General features: G+C 35.1%; 1 protein-coding gene and 2 long non-coding RNA genes across 3 annotated transcripts; 2 read left to right on the top strand and 1 right to left on the bottom strand.

The window, feature by feature from the left end:
- LOC149027099 (uncharacterized) lies at positions 1–3,242 on the top strand. The gene is made up of 3 exons (XR_016171818.1): positions 1–206; positions 2,291–2,528; positions 2,607–3,242. It is a non-coding gene; the product is annotated as an uncharacterized LOC149027099 (long non-coding RNA).
- Positions 3,243–6,546: 3,304 nt separating this feature from the next.
- Positions 6,547–8,466, bottom strand: LOC149027098 (uncharacterized). Its single transcript, XM_089146356.1, has 2 exons — positions 7,084–8,466; positions 6,547–6,968 (listed from the first exon to the last, which is right to left on the bottom strand). The coding sequence occupies exons 1-2, from the start codon at positions 8,308–8,310 to the stop codon at positions 6,957–6,959; spliced, it is 1,239 nt and encodes a 412-aa protein (XP_089002482.1). The 5' UTR covers positions 8,311–8,466; the 3' UTR covers positions 6,547–6,956.
- Positions 8,467–12,064: 3,598 nt separating this feature from the next.
- On the top strand, positions 12,065–15,163 carry LOC149027097 (uncharacterized). Its single transcript, XR_016171815.1, has 3 exons — positions 12,065–12,377; positions 14,329–14,566; positions 14,643–15,163. It is a non-coding gene; the product is annotated as an uncharacterized LOC149027097 (long non-coding RNA).
- Positions 15,164–19,797: the final 4,634 nt, after the last annotated feature.

Genomic DNA, 19,797 nt, shown 5'->3' with positions numbered 1-19,797 from the left:
TTTACGGAGAACCCAAGGATCACAACCATCAAGAATTTTACCATAGAAGGGTGAACCCAAGGATCACAAACTTCAAGAATTTCTTGAGTTACTCTCTGGAACTCCAGCCAGTCGCTTGTACCAGGAGAACCCAAGATCAAAAGTTTCAAGAATTTTCTGAGTTGATCTCTGCAACCCCAGTCGCTATTCAATTCCATTCCTAGAAGGTAAACAAACGCCCCAAGCTCTCATGTTGTAACTTTCTTCACCTTCGTATTTTAGAATTTAACAACTTTGAGTATAATCCCTTATGATTATTCTTCACAATGTGAAGGTTCAAGAATTGGTATTAATATACTGCTATATTCTATTCAGGATCTAGAACGGAGAACCCAAGATACAAAACTTCAGGAATTTTCAGTCTCTAGATCTCTCCTCCCGCTAATTCAATTCTTAAAAGTAAAAAAATTGCGCCCACTCAATTGTAAACTTTGCCTCTATTTTATAATTTAACTACTTCTTTGAGTATAATCCCGTCATTCATCTTGTGAAGAATCAAGAATTGGCATTCATATAAGCTATATTCTATTCAGGATACAAAACAGAACCTAATATACAGAAGCTTCAAGAATTTTCTGAGTTGCTCTCTGCAACTCCAGTCCCTAAATCAATCCCTAGAAGGTAAAACCGCGCACCTCTGTATTTTAGAATTTAACTTCTTTGAATATGATCCCTTGTGATTATTATTCTTTTGAAGCTTCAAGAATTGGCATTCATATACAGATATATTCGATTCAGGATACAGAACGAAGAACCCAAGTCGCTAATTCTTGACTAAGGCATTATAGACATATATATAAATATAGTTTTAGATTCTTGATTGATTAATGCATAAAAGTCCTAAAACTCCTAGTACTGATAAGTTTTATCGAACTTCTGGTATATTAGGCTGAGAAAATCTATCATTTATACCAAATTGAGCCCCATTGAGCATATAACATTCATTAATGTCCTACTTGTTAGATTAAAATTTACATGAAGTAAGATCTTTAAGTTAAATTCTGACACACAAATACAACTCTCGTTATCTCTTCGTTGTTCTAATTTAGATTCTCTACCCCAGTACCACCTATTTCAAAAATTCGTCTCAGAGTCTTATATATATAATTTCTTTCCGGTCCTTGCTTGCCATATTCACTAGAATTGATAGTTTTTAATTGCTGAATTTGAGATTATTTTCTTAATAAGTTTCTTTTGGTTTAATCCCTTGTTTTGGATTTTTCCCTATTTCAAATTCATGTTGTCTTAGCTGTCGAGCCTATGCTTTTTGTATCTGGAGTTACAGATCATCCTTTGATTAGGTTACTGTATAGGTTGTTTTTCATTGCAGTGCTATTCTGTTCTAGATTTTTTGTGTCCTAATCATGGTGCCTACATTTATCTGCTAATGTTGGATACTCGTAGAAAGATCATGATGCTATGTTATTGCTCTGATTTTTCTTTTGTTCTTCTTCTGTTACCTTGAAATTCTACAGATTTGTCCCATCAATGATTAATGTAATCACTTGAGTCAAACTTGAGAACAATTATTCCTTTAATGCTTACGCAGTTTTCCAGATTAGTTCTTAATCTCTCTTCATACTATTCTAATAATTTATTTATAATTAATTCCACAATGTAGCTTATCGATGATTTTTGTTTTCACTTGCAACTTTCAATAATCTAATCACCATCTCTATGGATATGCTGGACTCAAACTTTTGGCTTAATGGGGTTTATGATTCAAGTTACTCCAAATGCTTATCTAGTTGGAGTTTGACGTATTAGTGCCAAACAAAATTTTAGGTTTAATAGCTTGTGATTCTCCTACCAAACTTTTTATTGTGATCTCTTATTTTTTGCCCCTGATTTTACTTAACATTGTATTATTTTTCTAGGTCTGAACATCGCTTTGAGGAAGTACTTTTACTTATTCTACTTTTCCAGTTTTAGTGATTTGTAAACTGTAACTACCTTATAAATATTATGTGGTGATGCATGGGTTCCATTTTAATTCCACAATAAGAGCTTTAAGTTGCATTTGATACACAAATACAACTCTCTTTATCTCTTCTTTGTCCTAATTTACATTATCTACCCCCAGTACCACCTATCTCTCTCTTGTTTTTAAGACAACCCCTACAATTTCCATAATTTCCATATCATCATCTGATAAAAAGAAGCCATGAAACAATTAGAATTGATAACCTTGTCTGATTATAGATATATTAAAAGTTTTCTGAATAATTTTGGTTACTATACTGTGAATCAGGAAATTATTTTGAAAGAAGTACAGGAAAGAAATTACCAAAAATCTACGTCAATGGATGTGAACATGGAGGAAAGTACTGTGAACAACCTAATTGCAGATTGTCCTGACTTGATCTTTTCACCCTCGGAAGAAGTGCTCCTTAACTTCTATCTTCGAAAAAAGATAGAAGGTGCGGGACAAAATATTATATTAGTAAAAGAAATGGATGTCAAAGCAGAATCGCCAGAAGGGATAATTGGTAATACTATATTTTTAACTATGCAAAATAAAAAATTATTGTGATCTCATTTTCTTTCTTTTTTTTCTTTTGGCACAGCTAAAGGAATAGCAACAAATTGTCAAGAGTGGTACTTTTTTGTGAAAATTTATAAAAAAGGCAGACGCCAAAACAAACAAGGCAGATGGAAAGAGTCAGGCAAATACGATGTCAAAGATGAATCTGGCAACATCATTGGCAAAAAGAAAATATTTTGTTATATGCTAAAAGATGGGAAGAATTGGATTAACACTCATTGGAAATATGAGGAATTCAAGAGAGACCCAGAATCCCATCCTGATGATGACTGGGTACTCTACAAGGTAAGCAACATTAATGAAGAAGAGATTGGAGTGGGTGAACAGTAATGATTTTGATGGTTTCATCATCCTAGGCTATGGGCCTGGAGGAAGAAGGTCATCTACAGTTCAACCTGAACAAGAAAGAAAGAAGGGAGTCCCATGGACAGAAGGAGAGCATAGATAATCTCATTCGTTCTCCTTATATAAACTGAGTAATTTTTTGAACTTTTTGAGTTGTTACTGCCGAAACTTCCACTTCGTGTTAGCTGATTCAGTTCTACTTCGTTAATTTTGGAATACTATTTTCATCCCACGGCCTTCTTTGGTTAGTAATTTTGTTTTCCCCATTTGTTACATTTTCATGATCTTTTATGGGTTGTCAAGTATCCATTAATGACCGGCCATTGACTGTTGTAGAATGGGGAGATGCTGAGAATAAAAGTAAAACCTGGATGGAAGAAAAGAAGAAAGTTACATTTGAAAGAATGAGAGATGAAAAACCAAGATTTCTATATGGAGATGTCAGAGAAACCCCATCTAATATTCATGAGAGAAGAAAATGAGTTAGTCTTGGAAGGGGAATGGGATATGAAGAGCCTTGTTTAATGCTGTGGAGATGGTTGACTGATTTGAAGGCAAGGTGAACCCACAGCCGTATAGGAATGTCAACTTGATTTCACTAAAGAACCTTTCACTCAAGCACTTGGAGATACATTACCACTGTTGAAACATGTTATTCTTTGAGAACAACGATAGCTGAATTTAATAATTTGAACTGCATAACTATACATGGACGACAGATACTAGTTTCTAATAAAATAGGAATCCCAGTAGTAGTCTAACAACTTAACTGAATTTTACAACAAACTCTAGTTGAATTTGGGTTTTATAGTTTAACCCTTAGGAGGACTCTCCATCAACTATAATAGAGACTAATTAAATAACATGCATCAACTCTAATGAGGACCAATGAAATAATTTGTATCAACTCTAATAAGGACTAGACAAGAAAAAAAAGACAAAGGAATTCTCATACACAACTCATGTACCCAGATGTTTAAGGTGACTCATACAATGAAGTCCCATGACCTGTATGACCCAACGCTAGGCCTATTCCTAGGAAAAATAAAATAATTAGGGGCTGGATCTGCACTATGTCATTAGCTTGTCATTTCTTTTTCCTGGTCAAACATTAGCTTGTCAATTCATTAGCAGAATAGAGGATTGTAGTCCATTAAAATAGAGATTATAACACTGCAACCTTGTTATGTTTTCAAATTAGTTGAAAGGAGGGCTTTGATTAAACCCTTCCAGACATCACTTTCTCTGCATGCTTCCAATTTTTGCTATCCTAAAGCTCACTGCTGCACTTGCTGTCATAATGCTACAGAAAAGATCCTCTATCACCCCCTTGTTCGAGATTTAATCTTCCACCAACACCCTAGAAACTAGCTACCTTGGCTATCAACTAGATCAGTCTTCACAAGACTGTACTTGTTTTGACATTCTCTTTTTATCTCTGGATTCACTTGACTGAACCTTGGAGTAAGCTGCTCAAACTTTCCACAAAACATAACCCTTAAATTCTAGAGTTCCAGCTACCAAAATGTTACATGACAATCTACTAACACTACAAAACTACTTAAGAATTAAGATTATATTGGTGGTTTACCAATAAGATCATGTACATTCTCTAAGCATTCCAACCCTCCCACTCTCCCCCGCGAAAGAAAGAAAACAGTGCTAACTCCCTCTAAAAACTTGTAGTTTTAATTCTAATATTCAATTCTTCCCAACTTTCCTTTCGGTAGCTATAACAACATTATCTAATACCCATACTTGCACTCATTTTATCTGAATGCTGCTCCAATGTTCAGCCCATAAAACATTAATAGTCCTAAATGAATTCTTCTGAAATATGTCAATTTCAATGGAAAATGAAACAAAATGCAAGCCAACTTATGAGAAGTTCCAGAATTCAGTAAAAATGTGAACGCTACCCTATATAAAAAACAACATATCTGTGAAATTTCGACTCATTCAACTGAAATTTAAAGCCTTAAGTCTGAAAGCTCCATAGCTGTTAGAAAACATCAATCACTGTACAACAGCTGCTGAACCAAGGGAGAAAAGAACAATAAAATCAAAGTAACCTTTTTATGGGGGACTTCCTCTTACAAAGTTAAGGAATTACAAAAGCATCATACAAACGTTATACGAAATTGAATTTCTGTCTCAAGTCTGAACACCTAGCTTATCACAAGATAAAATGCCAAAAGCATATAATTCATTCCTCGATATCTCTGTCACTCTCTTATATCCTTCAAATTGAATCAAATCATTATTACACTCTGCATTCAACTCACAAGTCTACACTAAAACATTGCAAGGCCTCTGCTGAAAATGGTCACCCTATTCTTCCCACCTCAAATGACTTCTCCAAAGCTTATCAGGCCCACTCATAAATCAGTTCTAATATAGTCTTCCATACTTTATCATTCATCTCAACATCTTCATCTTTGCTACTCTTAATCTATCCATATGACACCACACATCATAATTGGCCGTACACCTATCCTATAAATTTGAAATCCAGTAGGAAACACCTACTAAAATACTCCAGAATATGAGCTACTTTTAGTAAGTGTGTCTAAGACCTAATACGAATACGAACCTACAAAAAGAAGTGAGTGGGGAAGAGGTTGACTTCTGTACTTCCTTCTGGAATACGCCTAGTCCTCACTAACTGCCACCCTGGAGATGAAGTCTTGACAATCTCAAACGTTAGGGAGAAGTAATTGAAGTCAGAGGAGTGCACAATTACCAGAAACAGGATAACATAAAAGCACCCAAGAATCAATTGGTGAAGTATCAACAGCATCAATTAAGACTGCTCTGCCAACTAGGAGAAGGAGATTGCATTTCCAATCAAGAAGGTTGGATGAGGCTCTGTGAAAAGATTTTGGTCCTAAGTGGGAAGATTCTGTAATGGAGGTAATGTTCAAGATTTTACTAATGTCCCTTTAAGAATCAGGGCTGTGTTAGGACCAAAGTAAATAATAATTTTGGAGAAGATATGTTTCTGCACTGTTAGGCCTTCAAAGAAGCCTGAAATGGTTCCAAAATAAACATGAATATCCTCAGTAATGGCCTGACATGACTCGGTCACCACTCAGCCTCAGTGTGGGCAAGTTTCTATGTCATGCATGCATCCATTCCTCAAGTAATGATCTGCAGGAACTATTTTTATTTGTGGATCTCCCTGTTCTTGATTAAAGAAAAGTTTTCTTAAAGCCCAAATTGCTGCACCGTGGTAGTTGAAGTGGCAGATGAAATATAAAGATTTATGGGGCGTTTTGAGATTCCTCAAGTTGCCAAACTTTCGGCAAAAGCAGATTCACAGGCATTTAATATGATTGAACATAATCTCAAACCTTCTTTAGTGAACTAGTGGAAATTAAAAGACCACGTAAATATAAAAACACTCAGTTAACTGAAGTTATTTTTAGTTGTGGATATGTTTGTGAAACTGTTGGAATTAGTTAAGACTTGGTCAAGTGGCACTGTTTATCCAGAGGAAAGAATCAGTGTAAAGAACCCAATCCCATTAGTTCTTAAAGAGCCTTTTGATCAAAACTTATTTAAGAAACCAATGCTCATGGATAAAAGGGGTTCTCCATTTATATCGAGTCCAGCAATCCAGATCAATCTAACAAACTTAAAAAAACACTTGAAGAGAGAGCCTCTTCCAAATGAACATTGTAAAAACTTGGGACCATTCACCTATGTAAGCATAAAAAGTAGAAAGTAAGAACAATGAAGAGAGCCACTCCCAGATGAACATTGTAAAAATTTAAAAGCCAATTGGCAACATGTGCATTAATAGGATAAGAATAAAAGGAAGCCGTTTACATACGTATATAAGCATCAGCAGTATAAAACAATTAAGGACATACCCCTCTTCAAGACTAATCGATCACCTTCTTGTCTGTCTACCAAGAAATTGGAGTGAACCAGATGGGCAGAGATTCATGTGAATCAGTTGTGTAAAAAGGTTCGACACTGTTATCTTCTAAGTGAAACACACCCGATTCAACGCAATTACCACTTAAGTATCCATCTGTGAAATATATGCAGTTTCCTCTAAATTCAGGGCATCCAGGGCAGTGAAGTGATGAGAGGGAGAAGCTAGTACTTGCACCAACAAATAGCATTTGATCACCTAAGTCCCTTACCTTAACCCAACGTAGATGTTGAGTTTCCAACTTGAATATCTCCAGCATAAGAGTAGTTTGAATGGCATTGCATCCAAATCCAAGACCGCCGTGTGTCTTGACCCATCTTATAACCATTAGCAATTCCCCATTACATTCCACCAAATAGAGATACGTGAACTGGCCATCACGACGACGACGTTTTCGCCCGATATCCACTTGTTCAACTGGAGGAGGAGCAATGTTGCAACTTGTTTCTTTTGGCTGACCAGGACATAATTCCACTAATACAAGATCATAGTTGTACTTAATGGCATACAGTTTTCCATCATATACAATAAAATCTTCATATCTAAGAAAATCATCCCTTACAGGATGTTCTCTGAACACAGTCCACGACTTATCCCCTGGTCTACAAAATGCTGCGAGATTCATATAAAGAGCTATGACCAAACAATCATCCATGATATTGTTGTTGTTTCCATCGTCGGAATAAGAATTAGAATGATTAGTAGTAGCAACAGAAGCTGCAGGAGGAGACAACAACATAAACTTGCTCACGTACTTCCAGTTGTTATTATTCAGGTTGTAATAAGAACCTTGTAAATATGCAGGTATATCGGGCCGAGGAAGAGTAGATTTATGTGGAAGTTCAATACGAACCCCAGTAAATGGATTGAAAAGAAACATGCGACCTCGAACCCACCAGAAAATTATCAACCATCCCAAGTTAGACCCACAACATATAGAATCACTAGCTGAAGGCATTCCTAACCTAAAAACTTTTCCATGGAAGGCACTGAAAAACCCTCGATGATGATAAGGATTGTGACTGTGACGAAGAGGATCCAAGGTCTCGGTAATAGGATCATGCTTGGACTGATCGAAGGAAAGCATCAGCCATGGGAATTGAGATTTAAGGAGGAATTGATTCTGACGCCGTGTTCGTGTTTGTATTTTCTTGGCAGCAGCGGCAACCGAATGCCAGAACCTGCACGCTGCACTGAAGCGATGAAAACTCACCACGTCTAATTTGTTTAGAATCAGAATCAGGATATCCTCTGGGAGGGGAAGTAGCGCCGCCGCATCACAGCTATGGATAGTTAAGGAGTAGCTACTGCTGCTGCATGGGATCAACGATTTTGGGATTTCTTTTTTGCAATTATTGCCTTTCCTTTTGCTTTTCCTTTTGCTTTTGATGTCTATACAGTTGCTGCTACTGCTGCAACTGTCGATGAAGGAGACCATTGAATTGAATTGAATTGGCACAAACAGAGGAATTCAGAACCTCTACAATTCGCCTCCCTTGCCCGCAATTTATTTATTAATAACGATCAAAATAAGATAGATACCTAATCAGTAACGAAAATTCAGAAATTTTTTAGGGATTTTTTAAATTTCGTTTCCTATCACAATTCTAAACCCTAATTATAAAGAGAAGGATGTGGATGGATTTTTCTTCGACAGTGACCCGTATCATCTTCATCTTTTGCATACACATTCCACCGATTGGAAGCAGATGGCAGTTTCGTAATTAGCTTATTTAAGACAAAAGATAAAAAGAACTTTCCATTTAATTTAAATATTTTTTTTGGGTATCCCCTAGTAAGTCGTTGGCACCATCTTCGGGACCTCAAAATGGAGGCCTTAAAGCACTAACACCACACTTTATGTTTAAAAAATCTATAAACTTTAAAAGTATATTTTTATTATATATATTTGTCAAATTTATTATTTTTAAGAATATCCCTATAATAAACAGTGTCCGAAAGGTTTTGAGCGACAAATTGAACAAATATATCTATTAAAAATCCAATTTTGAAGTCTCTGTATTTTTTTAAAATAAAGTGCGGGGTGTCAGTGCTTTATAGCCTCCATTTTTGGGTGCACCCAAAAATGGATTAAATTGCTGGCACCCAAAAATGGATTAAATTACTGGCACCCAAAAATGGTGGCTATAAAGCACTGACATCCCCACTTTATTTTAAAAAAATACTAATACCACAGTTCATCAAACACGTTAGTCCATTATGTTAGTAAAACTGTTAACCTACCGTTTATTTTTGTTTAACTTCAAAAATGCCCTTTACCAATATTTGAGGAGAAAAGAAAGAAAAAAAATCCAAGGTCAGGCTTTAGCTCTAAAGTTTAATGACCGAACCTATGATCGTGAGGCACAGGGGAGGAGAAAGAGAGCTTAGAGAAAGTAGAGAAGGGAATCTGCTCGAGCATGGTCCATTCGGGTTGGATATCAATGGAAGACTTGAAGACCGCAGGTTCACGTGTTGGACATTAATGCCAGAGTGATTGAGATTGTAGAAATAGGGGGCAAGAGCAGCAGAGGAATTATCCAAGGTGAAATAAAAAATCATAGGCGGCAAGAGTAGCAGGGGAATCATCCAAAGTGAAATAAAAAACAGCGTACAGAGACGGAGAAAGAGAGCTTAGAGAAAGTAGGCAAGGACGCACAGAGGGAGCGGTGGTGGCATTGTCGTCATTGCAGACGACTGGTTCTCCAACCTAGGCACCAGTCTCCTCTGGATCTTGAACACTTGATGCCCTGCACTTCGATTCTTCCATCACCGAATGGTTTTTCGATCTGGATCAACGGGATTTCTTGTTCTGACCCCAATGCAACAGAACCTCGACTCCCAGATGTGACTGGGACTTGGACTGCTTTCGTGGCTCTTTTGGATGGAAAGGTTTCCCAACTGTTGGAATGACTTGAAATGATCTAAATTGTAGAGCTTTACATTCATTTTCTTTGACATCATCTTCCTTCCTTTCATGTTCTTAGGTTGGATTCTGATCTCTAATAAATCATAATTGTAGAAAAATCCTAATTTTATGGGATGATCACCAACTGCCACAAAAAGGAAAAAAAAAAATTCCTAATTTCAGGTTGGATCCGAATGCCAATTTCCGAGAACTTCAAATTTCTAATACCACTCCGAAGATGGAACGCCTTGAAAGACCACTCCAGTGAGAATTGGTTTTGCCGGAGCCAAAGAGGAAGAGGTAGAGGAATGGAGAGTTTGAGGAGAGAGAATATGTTAGAGGGATGAAGGGTATAATGGTCTTTTCAATTACATAACTAATCATTCTAACAAAATTGGACCTAGAGACATTTTAAACATAAAGTGGGGGTGTCAGTGTTTTAAGACCCCTATATTGAGGGTGCCAGTGCAATTTGCTCTTTCTTTTTTATAGTTATTAATTTTGGATTCAATCTTTAGCACATCTCTCTTTTCTAGCATAATTCATATTTGGTTTGGAACTACACCATCAATGAGGTAAGTAATTTATTTTCAATTTTTTTTAATGATACTCACTTAAGTTGAGCCAAAATGATTGATGTCCACTTAGGAAAATAATTCTAAACTCACCTTTCACTTTTTTCAAAGTTACAAGTTACTTAAACTTAATTTTTCTATTAACTTTGAAATTAAAATAACTATTTTGATCATGGAATAAAATAGACATTGATAGCAAAAATTCGAAAAGGTTTGTAAGCAATTTAAAGTGGAGAATGTTGGCAGCACATCTATACAATTTACAGACGCTGAGAGAAATGCTTAAACCTAAATGAGAAAACCAAAAGAATTAGAAATCGAAAGAGTAAAATAAATATTGAAATTGAAATTTTTGCAAAGGTTTGTACACAATTTAAAGTGGAGAATTTGGCAACCCATCTATACAATTTACAGACAGAGATAGAAATGCTTAACCCTAAATGAGAAACCAAAAGAATCAGAAATCGAAAGGGTAAAATAGATATTGAAATCGAAAATTTGCAAAGGTTTGTAAGCAATTTAAAGTGGAGAATTTTGGCTACAACATCTATTCAATTGTAGAGGTGATGGTGGCCGGCATAGGGAAGGGTGGGGTGGGTTTTGACTGTAGTAGGTGATTTCCGACAAACAAGGTTAAAGAAGGGTGAATGAGTAATGACTTCACCCACCTAAGGCAGAGTGTGAGTGACATGACATAACACTAGACTTAAAGGCATTTTTGTCATTTCACTTTCGAAGTTTGAATTATGACTAAAGTGTAGCTGAACGGACATGTGAATAGATTAGATAAAGGGCTCTAAATATTCACCGTCAAATTTATTAAACTACATTTGAATCGTCCAATAAAATACCTATTTTTCCTCTTATTATATATGGATTAGTTAGGTTTAACCTAATATTACCGGTGTTGTGGATTCTTGTTGACGGTAACCTCTTTCTTCTATAATAAGGGTCCTCTTTCTTCTATAATAAGGGTTGGTTAGGTTTAACCTAATATTACCGGTTGTGGATTCTTGATGACGGTAACCTCTCTTTCTTCTTCCTCTGTTCCTTCTTTATCATTTCATTGAAAACCCTTTTACCTGCGTTTTCTATGATTCTAGTAGTTCTTTCGTCGTCTTATCTCGAAAAATTTAAAAAAAATATCGTTTCACAATAATTTAAACTCTTTTAGCATTTCCTTACCATACAGCTCATCAAGAAAAGTTTTGATAAGCTGGACCTATGGACAACATGTTTACGATCATTTAACTTGAATTAACCTAGATAAAGACTATTTAATTAAAATGCATCAGCTCAACCATGGACTAACGAAATAATTGACGACAACACTACAAAGGAGCAGAGGAAAAAACGTCCAAGGAATTCACATAAACCACTCGTTATTTCTTTTGTTCCAAGATCCGTACGTCCACCCGCTTATATCATACAAGGGAGAACCCAAGATCAGAAGCTTCAAAAACTCAAAAGATTACAAACTTCAAGAATTTTTCTTAGTTGGTGTTGACTGTTGAGTTATTTGAGTCATACCTCACTTATGTTAAGGTATTTAAATTATATTTTAACTTATGTTGGATTATGAGCCATCAGATTAGTTACGATCTAACTGTGTAATGGATCTTTGTGGGAGAGTCTAATTACCAATAAAACCCTGTGATTCTATAAATACTAGCTAGAAATATATGAATTTAAACAACTTCATGCCTCAAACCCTAACCCTATCCCGAACCCGAACGGTTGGTATCTGCTATTCCAGTCGTCGATATCATAGAACCCAAGGATCACGAACTACAATAATTTTCTGTATTGCTCAACTCCAGTCGTTTTTACGGAGAACCCAAGGATCACAACCATCAAGAATTTTACCATAGAAGGGTGAACCCAAGGATCACAAACTTCAAGAATTTCCTGAGTTACTCTCTGGAACTCCAGTCGCTTGTACCAGGAGAACCCAGGATCAAAAGTTTCAAGAATTTTCTGAGTTGATCTCTGCAACCCCAGTCGCTATTCCATTCCTAGAAGGTAAACACACGCCCCAAACTCATGTTATAACTTTCTTCACCTTCGTATTTTAGAATTTATCAACTTTGAGTATAATCCCTTATGATTATTCTTCTTGTGAAAGTATGATTATTCTTCTTGTGAAGGTTCAAGAATTGGTATTAATATACTGCTCTATTATATTCAGGATCTAGAAAGGAGAACCCAAGATATACAAAACTTCAGGAATTTTCAGTCTCTAGATCTCTCCTCCAGCTAATTTAATTCTTAAAAGTAAAAGCATTGCGCCCACTCAATTGTAAACTTTGCCTCTATTTTAGAATTTAACTACTTCTTTGTGTATGATCCCTGTCATTCATCTTGTGAATAATCAAGAATTGGCATTCATATAAAACTATATTCTATTCAGGATACATCAGTGATTTTTGTGAATGCACAAATGTTTAGTGTTTTTACAGTAGGGCACTCCATATCCATAAATCTATAGATTCACGTTTTTAGTGTAAAAAGATCAATATCAAGATTTCATGAATCTACAACCAAACAAGTATAAATCTGAATCCAGAGATTTCACATGTAACCAAACAAGCCCTAAATCAATCCCTAGAAGGTAAAACCACGGGTAAAACCGCGCACCTCTGTATTTTAAAATTTAACTTCTTTTGAGTATGATCCCTTGTGGTTATTCTTCTTTGGAAGCTTCAAGAATTGGCATTCATATAGAGATATATTCGAGTTCAGGATACAAAACGCAGAACCCAAGTCGCTAATTCTTGACTAATGCATTATAGACATATAATATTTTTAGATTCTTGACAAATGCATAAAAGTCCTAAAACTCATAGTACTGAACTTATCGTACCTGTACCCTAAATTGAGCCCCATTGAGCATATAACATTTATTAATATTGTACTTAGTTAGATTAAAATTTACATGAAATAAGAGCTTTAAGTTAAATTCTGACACACAAATACAACTCTCGTTATCTCTTTTTATTCTAATTTAGATTCTCTACCCCCAGTACCACCTATTTCAAAAATTCGTCTGAGTCTTTTATATATATACATAGAGAGATTATGTAATCACTTGAGTCGAAATTGAGAACAATTATTTGTTCATATTGATGATATGTCCATGTTGTAAAGTCATCCTTTTAGAATATGCTATTGTTACTGGATACTTCCTTATTGTAGATTACTGTAGTCTACAGCTTATAGGAGCATGTTATAACTACTTAAATGTATTCCTTTAATGCTTACGCAGTTTTCCAGATTAGTGCTTAATCTCTCTTCATACTATTCTAATAATTTATTTATGATTAATTCCACAATGTAGCTTATCCATGATTTTTGTTTTCACTTGCAACTTTCAATAATCTAATCACCGTCTCTATGGATATGCTGGACTCAAACTTTTGGCTTAATGGGGTTTATGATTCAAGTGACTCCAAATGCTTATCTAGTTGGAGTTGGAGTTTGACGTATTAGTGCCAAACAAAATTTTAGGTTTAGTAGCTTGTGATTCTCCTACCAAACTTTTTATTTGATCTCTTATTTTTGGCCTCTGATTTTACTTAACATTGTATTATTTTTCTAGGTCTGAACATCGCTTTCAGGAAGTACTTTTACCAATTCTAATTTTCTAGTTTTAGTGATTTGTAAACGGCAACTACCTTATAACTATTATGTGGTGATGCATGGGTTCCATTTTAATTCCACAATAAGAGCTTTAAGTTGCATTTGATACACAAATACAACTCTTTTTATCTCTTCTTTGTCCTAATTTACATTCTCTACCCCCAGTACCACCTATCTCTCTCTTGTTTTTAAGACAACCCCTACAATTTCCATAATTTCCATATCATCATCTGATAAAAAGAAGCCATGAAACAATTAGAACTGATAACCTTGTCAGGTTATAGATATATTAAAAGCTTTCTAAATAATTTTGTTTACTATACTTGTGAATCAGGAAATTATTTTGAAAGAAGTACAGGAAAGAAATTACCAAAAATTTACGTCAATGGATGTGAACATTGAGAAAAGTACTGTGAACTATCTAATTGCAGATTGTCCTCACTTGATCTTCTCACCCTCGGAAGACGTGCTCCTTAACTTCTATCTTCGAAAAAAGATAGAAGGTGTGGGACAAAATATTATATTCGTAAAAGAAATGGATGTCAAAGCAGAATCGCCGGAAGGGATAATTGGTAATACTATATTTTTAACTATGCAAAATAAAAAATTATTCTGATCTCATTTTCTTTCTTTTTTCTTTTGGTACAGCTAAAGGAATAGCGACAAATTGTCAAGAGTGGTACTTTTTTGTGAAAACTTATAAAAAAGCAATACGCCAAAACAAACAAGGCAGATGGAAAGAGTCAGGCAATTACGATGTCAAAGATGAATCTGGCAACACCATTGGCAAAAAGAAAATGTTTTATTATATGCTAAAAGATGGGAAGAATTGGATTAACACTCATTGGAAATATGAGGAATTCAAGAGAGACCCAGAATCCCATCCTAATGATGACTGGGTACTCTACAAGGTAAGCAACATTAATGAAGAAGAGATTGGAGTGGGTGAACAGTAATGATTTTGATGGTTTCATCATCATAGGTAATTTCATTCGTTCTCCTTATATAAACTGAGTAATTTTCTGGACTTTTTGAGTTGTTAGTGCTGAAACTTTCACTTCGTGTTAGCTGATTCAGTTCTACTCCATAAGATTTTCAATTCCAGTTAATAAACAATGTTGTCTTCGTTAATTTTGGAATACTATTTTCATCCCACGGCCTTTTTTGGTTAGTAATTTTGTTTTTCCCATTTGTTACATTTTCATGATCTTTTATGGGTTGTCAAGTATCCATTAATGACCAACCATTGACTGTTGTAGAATGAGGAGATGCTGAGAATAAAAGTAAAACCTGGATGGATGGAAGAAAAGAAGAAAGTTTACATTTGAAAGAATGAGAGATGAAAAACCAAGATTTCTATATGGAGATGTCATCTTCTTGATGTCAGAGAAACCCCATCTAATATTCATGAGAGAAGAAAATGAGTTAGTCTTGGCAATAGAGCTTCCATTAGTAAAGGCCCTCACTGGTTGCACCCTCTCTAGTCCTCTCTTAGTTGGTGGCAAGATGCTGTGGACACTTGATGAGATAGTGCATCCTGGTTACAAAAAAACAATTTCAGGCCAAGGCATGTCTGATCCAAGACATGGAAAGTGAGATCTACGATTCGAATTCTGCATTACTCTCCCTACTCAGTTGAGCGATGAACAACACTCTGAAGTTGTTGATGTTCTTCAAGATTGCAATTGAAATTGAAGTTATTTACCTTAACATTTCTCTCAAGAAGTTTTCTCTTGGCATTAACTTTCACTGCCAATACTCAAATCTTGTAAAATCTTGAACTCCGTATACTATACCATGTAAAGTTAAAAGCTTAATATAGTCATCCATATAATTACACATCCAGCATTCCCAGAAGCCGTGGCCCAGTTCTGGTATCATTTTTAGACCATATGAAGGCCCTAACAATAACTAAATGGAACAACTACTCTGTTATGTTCACAAGCATTCATGCCACCACCCCCCCAAAACTTGAACTCTGTTTTGTTAACGAGCATTCATATTTCATACTACCAGCTCCATAACTTGAACTTTGTTTTGTTCACAGAAGGTCAGAACAATGCCAACCAACTGAATAATCTAGTTGGTTAACCAAGGCAAGTCTGTCTGATTTGTAGATAATGTTGAGAATACTAAAGAAAATAAAACTTTTCTCAAGTGGGTATAACTTCCAGAATACCAGGGTCCTCCAACTCCCTATGCTTGCCTTTGGTCAATTTTGTTCAGCCCATAAAACATTTATAATCCTAAATGAATTCTTCTGAAATGTGTCAATTTCAATGGAAACTGAAACAAAATGCAAGCCAACTTATGAGAAGTTCCAGATTTCAGTAAAAATGTGAACGCCACCCTATATAAGAAACAACATATCTGTGAAATTTCGACTCATTCAACAGAAATTTAAAGCCTTAAGTCTAAAAGCTCCATGGCTGTTAGAAAACATCAATCACTGTACACCAGCTGCTGAACTAAAGGAGAAAATAACAATAAAATCAAAGTAACCTTTTTATGGGGGACTTCCTCTTACAAGGTAAGGAATTACAAAATCATCATACAAACGTTATACGAAATCGAATTTCTGTCTCAAGTCTCAACACCTAGCTTATCACAAGATAAAATGCCAAAAGCATATAATTCATTCCTCAATAACTCTATCGCTCTTTTATATCCTTCAAATTGAATCAAATCATTATTCCACACTGCATTCAACTCACAATTCTACACTAAAACATTTCTAAGGCCTTTGCTAAACATGGTCACCCTATTCTTCCCACCTCAAATGACTTCTCCAAAGCTTATCACGTATCAAGCGTATTCATAAATCACTTCTAATATAGTCTTCCATACTTTATCATTCATCTCAACTTCCTCATCTTCGCTACTCTTAATGTATCCATATGACACCACACATCATAATTGGCCATACACCTATCCTATTAATTCAAAATCTAGTAAGAAACACCTACTAAAATACTCCAAAATATGAGCTACTTTTAGTAACTGTGTCTAAGACCTAATACGAATACAAACCTACAAAAAGAAGTGAGAGGGGAAGAGGTTTACTTCTGTACTTCGTTCTTGAATCAAGTCTTTAATAAATTTCAGACTTACCATGAAAAAAGATTTTCACAGTAGCGACTCTTTTCTTTTTGCAGTTTATAATTTCTCCCCGATTTTTTCCTCTCTTTTCTCACACCATGAAAAATAGGAAAAAAATATTTTCATGGTGGCAACTCTTTGTTTCTGCAGTCTCTTTCTTTCTTTTTCTTCAATTCATCCATTGTATTTTATACATGTTTCATGCTGTAAATTCTACAGTTTCAGAGTTCATGTGGATCCTCTTCGCTTTGGCGTATTTATTCATTGTGAAAAAAAATAAAAAATTTGGATAAATTTTATTTTTTGTAGCTGCGAGTTTACATTAGAGGACGGGGGAATTTTACTAATATATGTACCACCGAATAGATACAAATCCAAGACCTCATGAGTTGATTAAGTTTGGATAAATTTTAGGAGTACCGTAAATTTAGGCTTCTATATTGATCAGCGATTTTTTTAAACCACGTGTCACATATCGGAGTTGCGATATTATAAATTATAGAAGATGTGAACCCGATAAAACTTACACACACTTACTTTATATTCAAACTACGAAAAAGTTAAACCAAACTTAGCCGGAGATTAGATAAGAATCGGTATCGCTCTCAATCAAAATCAACGTGGGTGGTCCACGTGTGTGATATGACAACACGAGATTAAAGAAGGGACATGTGATACAGCTACAACGTGACTTGTGTCAGTTACCCGGATCTATCTTGCCCTTCGATTCACGTGGCCTTCGGGACCTACCCCTCTGCTTGGTCCCTTTCTCTTTTCTTTTTTTTTCTTTTCATGTTTATTTCATCTTTTGGATATTCATAATTTTTTTTTCTTTATGGCTGTGGTTGTTTCTTGGAATAAAGGTGGAGTGGAAAAATTCTTGAAAAAAGTATAGATTTCTTACTTTTCCTTTAAATCCCAAAATGATAGATTTTTTGGTTGATTGGGATGGGAAAGTAAGAGACAAGTTTCCTTGTCCAGTGATGATGTGGCAGCCCAACTTTTTCACCTAAGCCATTTTAAAACCTCACATATTTGGTAGGAATTTGTGGGAAAGTTGGAAAAAATAAAACGTGGGACCCACCACTATTTTTCCACAAAACCCTTTCCTTTCCTTTTCTTTCATTCTCCCTCACCCCACTACAAATGGGACCCACATGTTTTTTTTTCTTCTCCACCCCACCTTTGCAAACAAACACAGCCTAAGGGTTGGATTTTGGTCAAAATTTCGATCTCAACTTTTGAAATTCAATGATCGAGATTCAATTTCGACAAAAAATTTGAATTCGACGGTTCAAAATCTTGACTTGACGGTCATGCGCATTTACCCAAGCAAAATTACTCATCTATGCCCTTCACATTCTAAAACAAGCCCCATACCCCCACTCTTAGACTTTTAAGTTACGTTTGTTTGCAAATGTGAGGTGAGAAAAAAAAAATGTGGGTCCCATGTATAATGGGGGTGAGAGATAAAATGAAATTAAAGGATTTTTTTTATTTCACAAAGTTCCACATATTTTGTAGAATTTTAAAAAGGCATGAGATGGAAAAATTAACTTGCCACTACCTTACCACATAAGATTCATTAATTTAATAAAGCTTGTCTATAACTTTTCCACTCAAAGTAAACAAACTAACCACATTTTTAAGATTTAATGAAAAAATATACTTTTCAAAAAAAATTCCTAGCCACCTTTATTCTAGCAAACAAATGTAGTCTTACAGGTCCTAAAGCATAAGGACTCTTTACCCAAAGTGAAACAAATTAATGGTTGCATTCCTTAATTCAACCATGTATGTAACTATGTAAGATTAAAATCTTCCATTAACCTTACCGCATCCATGAAGACATTGACAAGATTAAAAGCCATCTAAATACCGAAAGGGGACCATGATGACCATACATGCATGTGAAAACAAGTAACTGGTCCACAAATTGTCCAGGTCTCCTGGCTTAAACTCTTTTATTTAATGAAACTTTTACCCTTTGACCAAAAATAAAAATAGGGAAAAAATGTGAGTTGGGTATGATAGGAATGAGAGGTTGCTTTGATACATATAGTCATATGAGGAAATCCACTTTTGGGTAATCAAAATATCCAACTGCCCAACAAAGCAAAATTGCCTTTGATTTGCTGAACTGGAAATTTTCTATTAATTCAAATAAAAAATAGTAATAAAACAAATAAAGCCATACTAAAACAATTTATGTTTTAATTATATTTTTAAGAAATGATTATCTGCTTGAATCAAATTATAATATATTCTACTAATCTAAAATAAAATTTGAAATTTACCATGAAAGGGTTGTTTAGTAGACAATGATCGGCATCTGTGAGCTATGGAGTTCAAATACAAAGCACATAATTTCATCATTTTATTTGGTAAAGATCGAAGTTTTTTTATCTTTATTTTTTGTTTTTCCAATAATTGGTAAAAAAATAATATCACTAATTCGAGGGGTGACTTCGTTGATAAAAAACCAATACTTTCAAGTAAAAGGTCAGACTTTGAATCTCTTATGGGCTAGAGCAAAAAATCTCGTCATATATGAAATTATATATAACAGTCATTTCCCGAAGATGTAGTGAAGATGTGCGAAAATTGACTTGAACGAACCTCACTTTTCACAAAAAAAAAAAAAAAAAAAAAAAAAGCACTCTATTAGTATTGAGAAAAAGAAGGTGCTACGAGGAATTGAAAA

The sequence above is a fragment of the Hakea prostrata genome, chromosome 1, assembly GCF_041222555.1.
Source record: "Hakea prostrata isolate BN-2017 chromosome 1, UWA_Hpros_2, whole genome shotgun sequence".
NCBI lineage: Eukaryota > Viridiplantae > Streptophyta > Magnoliopsida > Proteales > Proteaceae > Hakea > Hakea prostrata.
The sequence above is the reverse complement of the archived record's forward strand: the minus strand, read 5'-3'. Positions and strand labels throughout refer to the sequence as shown.